The sequence below is a fragment of the Eschscholzia californica genome, unplaced genomic scaffold (assembly GCF_041429995.1).
Source record: "Eschscholzia californica isolate CP2 unplaced genomic scaffold, dmEscCali1.0.p SCAF_4, whole genome shotgun sequence".
NCBI lineage: Eukaryota > Viridiplantae > Streptophyta > Magnoliopsida > Ranunculales > Papaveraceae > Eschscholzia > Eschscholzia californica.
In genome coordinates this window covers 18,930,853-18,943,663 of record NW_028238461.1, presented here as the reverse complement: position 1 = coordinate 18,943,663, position 12,811 = coordinate 18,930,853, and the positions used below count along the sequence as shown (strand labels likewise).

General features: G+C 38.6%; 1 protein-coding gene across 1 annotated transcript; it reads right to left on the bottom strand.

Moving 5' to 3' along the window:
- Window positions 1-1,258: 1,258 nt before the first annotated feature.
- On the bottom strand, window positions 1,259-2,382 carry LOC147543418 (uncharacterized). Its single transcript, XM_086635116.1, has one exon. It carries the CDS (start codon window positions 2,262-2,264, stop codon window positions 1,572-1,574), a length of 693 nt encoding a protein of 230 aa, XP_086491242.1. The 5' UTR covers window positions 2,265-2,382; the 3' UTR covers window positions 1,259-1,571.
- Window positions 2,383-12,811: the final 10,429 nt, after the last annotated feature.

The window sequence follows — 12,811 nt, the reverse complement described above, 5'->3', positions numbered from 1 at the left end:
ACAAGGCCCCATGCAAACCGACTGCACAAGAGTCCTCCCACATCAAGACTCACATCAAGACTCAAGGGCCAAAAGAGATAATCTTCATCAACTTGTATTACTTATCTAATTGTATTTTGTATTCCAACTAGGATTCCTCTTGTAACCTATATATACCCATCTTGTATAACTTGATCAATACAACAAACAGAGTTAATTGTATTCCTCTCTCCCTCTCTCTCGGCTGGCATCTCTCTCTCTCTCTCTCACTCTCTCTCTCTTTCTCGTTCTCACACTCGATCCCTTCCCTCTAGCTCTCGGTTCCACTAGAACACTCAAGCTCTAGGATTTCACACTTGGTCGTAATGCCTTTGTTAACGGAAGTTTGAGTAATTGGAGGAAACTTGACCAGTTAGTGAAACATGTTGGTACGTCTTGTTGAATATTATACGTCAGATTTTATTAGTGTTGACACTATGCTACTTAGTTCTCAGCTTGATAATTACATTTACAATATGAGGCAGAATGATGATTTATCAAATTTAGATGGGATTAGAGCTCTTGCCAAAAAATTGGTGGGGTGGGAAGTAAGAGAGATAAAACATATCGTTTAGTTTATTTACTTGACACTTTAGCATTAACTTTTCCGCTTGCAACTGCCCTTTGAAAGAGTTTTTTCAGCTATGAAGTTAGTCAAGACACACTCAAAATAAGATGAGTGATCCGTGGTTTAATGATAGTTTAGTAGTCTTTATAGAAAAAGAATTCTTTTTGTGAAATTGACAATTAGTTAACTATAAAAACATTTCAAAAGATGAACTCTCGTAAGGGTCAATTGCGTTTGTAATCCTTAAAGTATCAATATAGTCAATGAATTTAACCATTTCGTTAATTACTATGTTTGTAAAAAGAAAAAAATTATTTCGGTATATAATTTGGCACCCCTCTAGTCGAAAATCCTGGATCCGTCTGTGACCAAACTTGCTCATTTTCATCCGTTTACATACAAAAAATTGAGATGGATGTTAAAGTCATTCACTCGCAATCAACCATACATATGCGCCAAATTCGAAAACATATTACTCAGGTTCTTCAACATCAAATTTTCTTATGTACACAAATCATGTAATAAAGTAGCTGACACCCTAGCCAAATGGGCTAGAACTTACCCAGGCCACAACTAATATAGATAGCTCTTTTAACGAATGAAATTGCCCTTTTGTCTACAACAATGAAGAAACAATTTAACATCCATCTCTATCTTCATAAGAACCATAAGTAAAAAAAGAATGGAAGATCTTCATCCAAATTTATTAAACTCAAGTCTCAACAAACAAATCGTTACAGTGATAAATGTTACCATACTACCCACATTTTGATTAACAAGTAAATGGGAGAATAAAAGTCCATAGATATATCCACCTCTGTTTTGACCTAAAAATGAATTAGATCAATTGATACAAAGTGGACTTTTGTTCTAAATCTATTGGGTATATGATTATTGACCTAATGATGTTAAAAACAATAATTAGGAAGGGGAAAATAAATCTAAAAGACCCACAAAAATGCAAGCTAATCAACCCAAATTCTGATCAATAATATTGAGATTCTTCAAGAATTTGGGTAGGATGGGATGAAATGGGATTACCCATGTTAGGAAAAGACATCAATGAATTTGGTAACCTATAAAAAGACCTAGATGATGGATACAAATAATCCAATGAACTTGGAGTGAAGATTGGAATATCATTTATATAATGGCTGCTAATTGTATCCGGAGAAGAAACAGGCGAAGATCTAACCTGAATATCTGATCTAATTCCAGCATAATTTTCCTCCGTAACAATCGAATCGGATGATCGTTTGACGTTATTATTATCCTTACTAGTATTCGTATCAGATAATGAAACTATCTGTTTCTTTTGTGGAGATTGAGGAGAATCAGAATGAGATAGACCAGTAAGAGTTTGAACCAAAGCCATGAAATTAGAAGGTTTTGCATGAATTACTTTAGGTGAATGTGTGTAAATAATCACGGGTTGTCTTTGTTGTCTTTGTTGTTGTTGTTGTTGTTGTTGTTGTTGTTGATGTTGTTGACAGTTTGAAACAGGAGTAATAACACCATTAACACCATTAAAAGAAGAACCAGATGAGGAAGAACCTGATGAAGAAGAAGATGAAGATGACTTTTGAATTTGGTGAGAATCTTTGTTAATCTTCAAATGTGATGATGAACCTAAACCATTGATAAGACGTTGATTGTAATGGGTTTTTGATGGACTCATGATTACTCAAAGATTCAATCAATTGATGAAAGGAAATGCTGTAATAATCAATGTCTTCAATTTTTTTTGGGTTTTCTCTTTTAAGAACAGAGGAGAGAGAAAGATGTCATTTAAATGAAGCAGGTAATTTAGGCCGTTAGGGGAGGAAGTTTGTTGAATCTACAGTGCTTATCGGAAAAACAGTTTTATATTACAAATTTAAAATAAGAATGGGGGTTGAGTTCTTTTTGGCCTCCAATTTGTGAACGACTAGCGATTTCGGCCCTTTTGTGACCAAATGACCATTTTAGTCGTCAATTGTGTATGACATTTTAATTCATTATTGGTTTCTTTGTAGATGTAAGTCGTGGTTATGAGGGAAGATCTTCGACTGAACCACGTTAAATTATCATGTCGACGACTATTTCAACTTATCTATTTTGTGAGAGGCGGTTTAGTTGGGTTTAGTTGGCAGTTTCCAAAACTCATAGGCGGTTTCAAACAATTTGTGAGAGGCGGTTTAAGCAATAGGCGGTTTGGATTCAATTTCTAAATTTTGGTTCAATTTAGGAGTGATGCCACCGGCTTATATTAATTATAAAAGGGGTCTTGAGTGTTTGTAAACAACACACCAACACAAGCAACAACAACTCTTCTTTAGAGAGCTAGAGAGAGAGCAAAAGTGAGAGAAATTTTTCATAGTTTTTGAGCGGTGTTAAATTTCTCGGTCGTCGAAGATCTAGTATAGAAGGTTAATTTCTATGCGGTACCATCTTGGGACGAACTTGCGGGTTGTGTTAGTCGTCTTCATCTATCCTTCAATAAAGATTTCTTGTTCGCCCGAGGACGTAGGCTTTAAAGCCGAACCTCGTTAAATTCTGTTCGCATATTTGATTTTGGCTTAGCTTTTCGATTAATCTTCATAATCGGATCAATTTCTAGGATAGGTTCGATAGCTTCCGCGGCCTTAAGTTACAACAATTGGTACCAGAGCCTTGTTTGAGATTGAACGAAGAAGAAGATGGGATCGAGAAGTGGTACGGTCATAGCAGGGAAATATGAGATAGAGAAGTTCAATGGGAAAAACGATTTTTCTTATTGGCGGATGCAGATGAAGAATCTGTTAATCTCGCAGAAATTACACAAGACGTTGACGGGAAAGAAACCATGAGATATGTCAGATGAGGATTGGGAAGAGTTAGATCTCGAAGCACGGGCTACCATTATGTTGTGTCTTGAGAGGGACGTGGCGTTCCTAGTAGACGAAGAAACAACGGCGGCGGGTGTGTGGTTAAAACTAGAAAGCAGTTTCATGACGAAAACTTTAACGAATCGGGTCTACTTAAAATCCAAATTATTCACATGTAGAATGGAAGAGGGTTCTTCTATTCAGGAATATGTGAATAGGTTTGACAGGATTATCTCAGATTTGAAGGATATTGATGTTAAGGTTGAGGATGAGGACCAAGCCCTCATATTGTTACTTTCATTGCCTAAATCCTATGAGAACCTTGTTCAAACTTTGATGCTTGTTGGTGATAGTCTAAGCATGGAAGAGACGAGAAATTCGCTATTAGCGGATGACCTTCGTAAGGTTGCTACTAGCAGTATGGCGTCGGGTGGAGTAGACAAAGAACAAGCACAAGGGTTGTTTGTAACGAGGGGGGGGGGGGAGTAATGAAAGGGGAAAGGGAAAGGGCGGGAAATCTAGATCCAAATCTAGAGGCTCTTTCAAGAAAACGTGCTTTAGTTGTGGTGAGCTTGGCCACTTTAAAGCGGCTTGTCCAAAGAGAAAGTTGAAGCAAAAGAACGAAGGCTACAAGGAGAAACAAGAGATGCAAGAGGCGGGATATGTGTCAGAAGAGGCGGACGAATGTTTCTCGGGGACAGAGGTGTCTGAGAAGATCTTCGATAAGTGGATGCTTGATTCAGGGGCGTCACACCATATGTGCCCAAATAGGGAGTGGTTTACTACCTATAGGAGTATAGATGGTGGTACAGTTATACTGGGTGATGATAGTATATGTAAAACTGTGGGACTCGGAACAATACGGATCAAGATGCACGATGGAGTGGTGAGAACATTGACGGACGTAAGACACATACCCGATTTGCGGAAAAATCTAATTTCCCTTGGTATGTTGGAGCGGAACGGCTGTAAGGTAATTATAGAGAATGGCTCCATAAAAGTCGTTAAGGGTTCTTTGGTGGTAATGAGAGGTACTCGTTACGGTAATTTATACAAACTTTTGGGGACAACAATTACGGGAGATGTAGCAGTAGGAATCAGTGGAAGGGATCCAACGGCTAGTACGAGACTTTGGCATATGCGCCTTGGGCATATGTCAGAAAAGGGTCTATCTTTGTTGTGCGGGAAAGGCTTGTTGAAGGACATGAAGAAGCCTTGCATGGAGTTTTGTGAGCATTGTGTGTTCGGAAAGGCACACAGGGTGACGTTCTCTACAAGCAAGCACAGGAGCAAAGAGGTATTAGACTACGTACACACCGATGTCTGGGGACCGGCAAAGTTACCTTCAAAGGGTGGTTCCAGGTATTTTGTTACATTCGTTGATGATCATTCGAGATTTGTCTGGCTTTATTTTCTGAAGCATAAGAATGAGGTATTCAACACATTCCTGGTGTGGAAAGCAATGGTTGAGAACAAAACTGGTCGAAAGCTGAAGACGTTAAGGTCGGATAATGGGACCGAGTACACGGATGGGGCATTCAAGGAGTTTTGTAATCAGGAAGGCATTGTGAGGCACTGGACAGTAGTAAACACACCTCAGCAGAATGGAGTCGCAGAGAGATTGAACCGTACACTACTTGAGAAGGCTAGATGTATGCGCTCCAATTCGGGATTAGGCGTAGAATGGTGGGCAGAATCTGTTGCTACAGCTTGTTATATTGTGAACAGGTCTCCACATTCTTCTTTAGATGGCGGCATACCTTACGAGGTGTGGTCAGGTGAACATGCAGATTACGAGAGACTTAAGATTTTCGGTTGTACGGCCTATTACCATGTTAAAGGTAACAAACTTGACAATAGAGCAAAGAAGGCAATTTTTTTAGGATATGCTACAGGAGTCAAGGGTTATCGGCTATGGTGTACGGAAGACAAGAAGTTTGTAATCAGCAGAGATGTGGTGTTTGACGAGTCATCTATTGTAGCTATGGCGAAAGCTACGGTGCCTAGTTGTGGTGATGTTGGGTCTACTAAAGCTCAAGTGTGGAAGTAGAAGCCGAAGACCAACGGGTTTCTAGGAATCATGATCAGGTGGAGCATCAGGATAAAACTCAGGATGAGGAAATTGATGAACCCGATCATGAGGAGGTTCAAGGGGAAGGTACACAAGTTTTACAACAACAACAGCAGGATGTTTCGGTACACACTAGGCCGAAACGGTTATATAAGCCGGTACAGAGGTTAGGGTCAGACAAACCTCTTAGGCATTACGGGCAGGCAAATGTGGTTGAATATGCACTCTCGGTGGAAGACGACGAGCCGGTCACCTTCAAACAAACTATTACCGCGGAGGAAAGAGAGAGTTGGTTGGTTGCTATGCAAGAAGAGATGGAGTCTCTTCACAAGAACCAGACATGGGAGGTTGTCCCATTGCCCGAAGGTAAGTCTGTTATTGGTTGTAAATGGGTGTACAAGAAGAAAGAGGATTCTTCCGAGATCAAGGGTACAAGCTATAAGGCAAGACTAGTGGCCAAGGGTTATGCACAGAAAGAAGGGGTCGACTACAATGAGATTTTCTCACCGGTCGTGAAACATACTTCTATTCGGGTGCTATTGAGTATTGTTGCTCATAGTGATCTTGAGCTGGAACAACTCGATGTTAAAACTGCCTTCTTGCACGGTGATTTGGAAGAAGAAATTTATATGGCTCAACCTGAGGGATACAAGGTTGAGGGTAAAGAAAATCAAGTATGTCGTTTGAGGAAGTCTCTTTATGGATTGAAACAATCCCCTCACTAATGGTACAAACGATTTGATTTTTTCATGCTAAAGCATGGTTTTCGCAGAAGTGACTATGATTGTTGTGTATACATCAAGAAGCTTCGCGAAGGTGACTTTATTTATCTCCTTTTGTATGTGGATGACATGCTTATTGCTTCTCGAAGCATGGTGGAGATAGATAAGTTGAAATCTCAACTCAGTCAAGAGTTTGAGATGAAAGACATGGGCGCTGCAAAGAAGATACTGGGAATGGAGATTAAGAGAGAGCGGTCAAGTAAGAAACTGTACTTGAATCAGAAAGGTTACATCGAACGAGTAGTTTCTCGATTCGGGATGCAGAACGCGAAGGCGGTGTCAACACCTTTGGCACCACACTTCAAGCTCTCGGGAAAACAATCTCCCACTACTACGGTGGAGAAGGATCATATGGATCGTGTACCGTATGCTAGTGCAGTTGGCAGTTTGATGTACGCTATGGTGTGTACTCGTCCGGATATTTCACAGGCAGTCAGTGTGGTTAGCATGTTTATGGCAAACCCGGGGAAGACACATTGGGAAGCTGTGAAGTGGATTTTGAGGTACTTAAAGGGTACCGTTGATACGGGTTTGTGCTTTGGTGGAGACACATGTCAAGTAAGCGGTTATGTTGACTCGGATTATGCTGGCGATCTAGATAGAAGACGATCTACTACTGGTTATGTATTTAGGGTACATGGTGCTCCAGTTAGTTGGCGATCGATGTTACAATCTACAGTTGCGTTATCTACTACGGAGGCCGAGTATATGGCTATGGCCGAGGGTGTGAAGGAAGCATTGTGGTTGTGGGGTCTTCTGGATGATCTAGGGATTAAGCAGGAGTGCGTGGATGTATGGTGTGATAGTCAAAGTGCGATCCACTTGGCGAAGAATCAAGTCCATCATGCTCGTACTAAGCATATCGATGTCAGGTATCACTTTGTACGAGATGTCATAGAGGAAGGTGATGTTTCTCTCATGAAGGTACACACAGATGAGAATCCCGCAGACATGTTGACTAAAGTGGTGACGTGTAGCAAGTTTCAGCATTGCCTGGAATTGCTACAAATCGGCTCGTGTTAAGTTGCCCGAAAGGGCGTAATGGCGACAAGGTTTTCTTTATGTGAAGGGTTGGTAGAACTACGGTAGGCTTGATCCTGTAAAAGGGTACGTAGGCAGCCATGGTCATATGGCGCAGTCGGATGAAGTTACAAGAAGCAGATATATCTTACAAGGAGTATCCTGGTGTTCGTCCAAAATTTGAAGTATATCAAATTGTGTACGAGGTGGAGAATTGTGAGAGGCGGTTTAGTTGGGTTTAGTTGGCAGTTTCCAAAACTCATACGCGGTTTCAAACAATTTGTGAGAGGCGGTTTAAGCAAGAGGCGGTTTAAGCAATAGGCGGTTTGGATTCAATTTCTAAATTTTGGTTCAATTTAGGAGTGATGCCACCGGCTTATATTAATTATAAAAGGGGTCTTGAGTGTTTGTAAACAACACATCAACACAAGCAACAACAACTCTTCTTTAGAGAGCTAGAGAGAGAGCAAGAGTGAGAGAAATTTTTCATAGTTTTTGAGCGGTGTTAAATTTCTCGGTCGTCGAAGATCTAGTATAGAAGGTTAATTTCTATGCGGTACCATCTTGGGACGAACTTGCGGGTTGTGTTAGTCGTCTTCATCTATCCTTCAATAAAGATTTCTTGTTCGCCCGAGGACGTAGGCTTTAAAGCCGAACCTCGTTAAATTCTGTTCGCATATTTGATTTTGGCTTAGCTTTTCGATTAATCTTCATAATAGCGATCAATTTCTAGGATAGGTTCGATAGCTTCCGCGACCTTAAGTTATAACATATTTCATTATCATATAATCGTTATTTTTAACATGGTACTAGAGCAGGTTAATTAATAGATCTTGATTTATGCTTCCGCAATTTTTCGACGGTTTTTTTGGTCGTTGTGATTATATAACAACTACATTACTTTATCGATTTTTTAAATTGTTCCAGGTTATCTTGTGATTAATCAAGCTTCTTCGTCTCCTTATCGAAACCGAGTTCTATCGCGAGAAGAAGTGCTCTCAAGATATTTGATTCAAATCTAGCAGGGTAGCAAAGGTGAGTCGGTTAGTGTTCTAAGACTTCATTCAGATCAATGCAAGTTGAATATATATATATATTACCATATTTTCATCCTTTTTCTCCATGTACTACACTTCAAAAGTTCCCTTTTCCGAGATACATGAATGACGTGACAGATGGAGAACACCAAGATTCGACGATCAATAAAGTTCCAAATATCTGAAGGTATTTCAAGAAATATCAAACCCAATGCCAGTCAAACATAGCTGACCCATTCGATCGCTATGTAATAGGGTGGAACCAACAAAAGGACTTCAACATTAAATTACTTTACTCTCTTCTCCCCTCTCTTTTCGCTCTCAGTTCTAGCGAGGGGAGGCCCCTTTGCCGGAACATAGACCTACTTCAACCAGCAGGGTTGAATCTCAAAATTTTAATTTTGGGCCTAAGCTCCAACGATCCAACCACAAATCTTTTCACTCGTAACAAAAGGACCCTAAGTTTTAACACTGATTTTCTTATGAGCTTTAGAGTGAAGATGAAGGTTCTACTTTAGAGCTTGGCGATGATGATTATGACACTGAAGACTGCAACGACGAAGACGATGATGACGAACTGTCACCTGCATTTTTCCAAGAAAGCAAGTTATCTCAAATATGTCGATTTTGTTCAGACATGGCCGAAATTTGGTTTTTGTTGCAGCATTTGAATGCAAACAAGGTATTTGATCTTCGCTTCTTTCTTTAGAGAAGTACTTTAATTTTATGCCTTCGACTTTTTTTTTTCAGAATGAAAAGAAACTTTTAAAGCATAAGTTGTACTTCCCCTTCCTTCTTACACTATATTCTGATTTTTGGTCGAGAATGAATGAAATTGTGATTCAAACCAATGAAAGTGCGCAATATTTTCTTGCAGGCAGAGAAAAACATAGTCCGAAGTTTATCTGAGCAAGTTCACAATGGTCTTCCTCATCGATGGAGATAATATTTGGAGCAACTCATTATGTGCTTTTTTCGGTGTCTGAATATAATAATTTTTATTTATAGGTCTTTTTTAGAATGCCCTAGGTGTTTTATTTCTGATCACCTAGTTTTGTTGTACAATAAAACTCAAGAGTGTGATATTTGAGCTAATTTTGCTGTGGTTTCTAATTTCTTTATTTTATAAAATAAAACCATGTATAACAAAAAGAACCAAATAGCAATTGAAAGACAAACAATTAAGACAGAATAGAGATACATTGCAACAATAGAATTGATTCTTTCGAAGATAACGATCCCGTCGCACCAAATAGACTCTGGCCTTAGTTGTCGTTGTGAGTAGATTCTAACTCAGACACTGCACTAAAAGAGGGAAAGATAACAATCTTCTTGTCCTTCCAAACAAACTCATATGTATTAGCACGACCACGATAAGTGGCATCAGTGTCAGATAGCCATGAACGACCTAGTATCATAAGTGGATATTCCATATCCGTGACCAAGCAAATTATGACATCTGAATAGTCTAAACCAGTTGAAAGAGGGACACGACATAATCGAGCAGTTTGGTTGGATCTTAATTGTTCAACTTTCAAACCAAATTGGTTCAAGAGAGAGGAAGCAATAAGGTTTCCAAGACAATTGTTGTTGATAGCAATGATACAAGCTTTCTTGCGGTTGTTAACTGTCGCTCGAGTGATAAACGTGTTCTTCCATTGAGTAGATTTCCCGTGTGCCGAGAGTGAGACGGATGAGGCAGGGGAAAGGTTTTCGAACTTGCCTTCGGATTTATGTTTGGTAAGATTGAGAAAGGGCAAAAGAGATGTCAACTTACCAATAGATTCCTTCATCTCCTTCATGTCTCTTGATATGTTTTCAAGTTTTATATCATACCCTTCAATCTTGGAACTGAGTTCCTTCATGTGATCGAGACCCTTAGCAATATCGATATTTCTCCGTTCTAAATAAAGTGTAGTTGATTCTTCATCTATTGTTATCGTGGGAGGAGTTGAAGTAGTTGATTTTTCAGCCATTCTTGAGTTTTGAAACAAAATATACCAATAAATAAAGTAACTATTTATTTATTTTTTTTTTTTGTTGAAAATAAATAAAGTAACTAGATGAAATAAAAATGTACAGAAGAAGTAATTATATAAATTAATTCAAGAATGGGATGAAATAATAGCAGGAAGACCGGATTCTTTTATAGGGACAGTTCAACCTAAGCTTGGGGCTTCCGGTTTCCTAAATTTTATGAGAACTATACTTAGTACTTACTAATTCTAATAAACTAATGCAAAAAAAAAAATTTAACAAACTCCTGTTTCCTAAATCCAATAAACTTATAAATTTTATTAGCTGAATATTAGTAACTACCTTAGAAAAAGATTAGGACACAAACGATGGCTTCACAAGATTCCACTGCTATGATGCTATCCTTTATATGCTCTTAAACTAATGTAACTATAGGACACAGTGCCAACAACCTTTGGTCGGAGTGGTAAGAGGTATAGTCTTCCACCTTATAGGTCAAAGGTTCGAGGCACGCTGAACAATTCAAAAAAAAACTATAGGCCACAGTTTTGGGACAAAAAAATCAATCAACTTTGACTTAGAGGACTTATTTATATTTTTAGCCAAAAAGAATTTCTTGATTGAAAATTATCCCATAATCTTCATCTTCTCTTTCCACCTCCACAACTTCCGACCACCACAACATTTCCGAAGATTAAGATAAAGAAAAGTTTTCGGGACATAAGGAGAGAGAAAGACATTAGGAGATGAAGATTAGGAGGAAACTTTTGATCAAGTAAATTTTTTTCTTAAAAAATAAATATGCCCCAAAATCAATGTTGATTGACTAAGTCTTTATATCCCAATTTTTTTTTTGTTATGCTCCAAAGCCCCCACCTAAAGTTGATTTTGGGGTCATTTGAGTTAGCAATTCGGGTTCAAACGAGCTAGACAAATCTGATACATAAAGTTTTTATCCGTTTTGACCCGTCCAGAAACCTCAGAACCCACCAACCCACACGTGCTTGTTCGGACCCAATTCCCACCCTAAATTAGGGCCCATCAACCCAAACTTGTCTTGTTTGATACAAACGACTTCTTGGTTGCAGAATATACCTGGAATGAAATCATGGACTACGAATAAGTGGTTTTTTCGTCCATCCATTTTTTTCTTCTCAATGTCGGCCTCAACCACGACATTCTAACTCTTCATAGCTTAGGGTCCGTTTGATACGCGGGAAAATCAGGTAGGAAACCAATTTTCGTATGAAAATCTATTTTCTCGTGTTTGATTAAGATGTAAAGTGTGAAAAGTCATTGAGTTATTTCCTTTTTAGGCCCCTACTTTGTGACAACTTCCTTTTTGACCCATTGTTTTTCGTAAATTCAAACGTGACTCACTTTTGTTAACACCGTCAGTTAACTTTTGTGGCTAACTTTTTGTTTCCATAACTGCCCTTGTTATAAAAATGATTTTTTAAATTTAAAATTTGCTCCTTTTTAAATATGGGTCAATTCCCAAAAAAATGTAACTTATTCGAAACAAATTAGGGGGTGAAAATGGAATTTGTTTTAAAAGCATTAAAGATCTTTCTATCTTCTCTTCCACCTCATCATCTCTCTTCCACCTCATCTCTCTCGCCACCTCATCATCTCTCTCGCTACCCCATCACGAGATGGAGGAAAGAGAAGTGTCTTTAATGTTTTCAAAATAAATTCCATTTTGGCCCCCTAGTTTGTTCTAAATAAGTTGAGATTTTTTTAGAAATCAACCCATATTTAAAAGGGGACAAATTTGAATTTACAAAATAACTTTTATGACAAGGGCACTTGTGGAAACAAAAAAAGTTAGCCACTAATGTTAACTGACAGTGTTAAGATAAGGGGACACATTTGAATTTACGAAAAACAAGGGGCCAAAAAGGAAATAACTTAAACTTATTTTTTGTCAGAAAAAAAGTGGCAAAGTATGATGATTTATTTTACCACCAAAAAGGTGGAAAAACCCTTTTCCCATCCTCTCGTGTTAAGAACCCGCACTCTCTCAAACCCAAATCCTTTGCCTTTCTTCGTTCTCCCAGAATTCATCATTCACCGCTTATGTCCCTCTCAAACTCTTCACCCTAATCTTAAACGATGGTTTCGAATAAAAAACAACTACATAAACACGGAGAGAAACCTTCCAAGAAGACATTCAGATCATCATCACTGTCATCGTCATCATCTATATATATATATATATTTTTTTTTTTTCCATATGTGATGCAAAGGGATTTTATCATCAAGAGACATTTAGATATGATATCATTTCCAAATACCCAAACCTATTCTCCTTATTTTCTGTGCCGCCACCTTTCGTTCTTCATCTTCTTTCTTCTTCAATTGCAAACTCGGCAGCTCAACCTTCATCATCTTCTCCTCCAACTCCCGCTACTAATTTCTCTTCTTTACCCACCCTCACCAACATTTCCAACTTAATTTCTATTCGGTTGGACAATTCCAACTATATATCT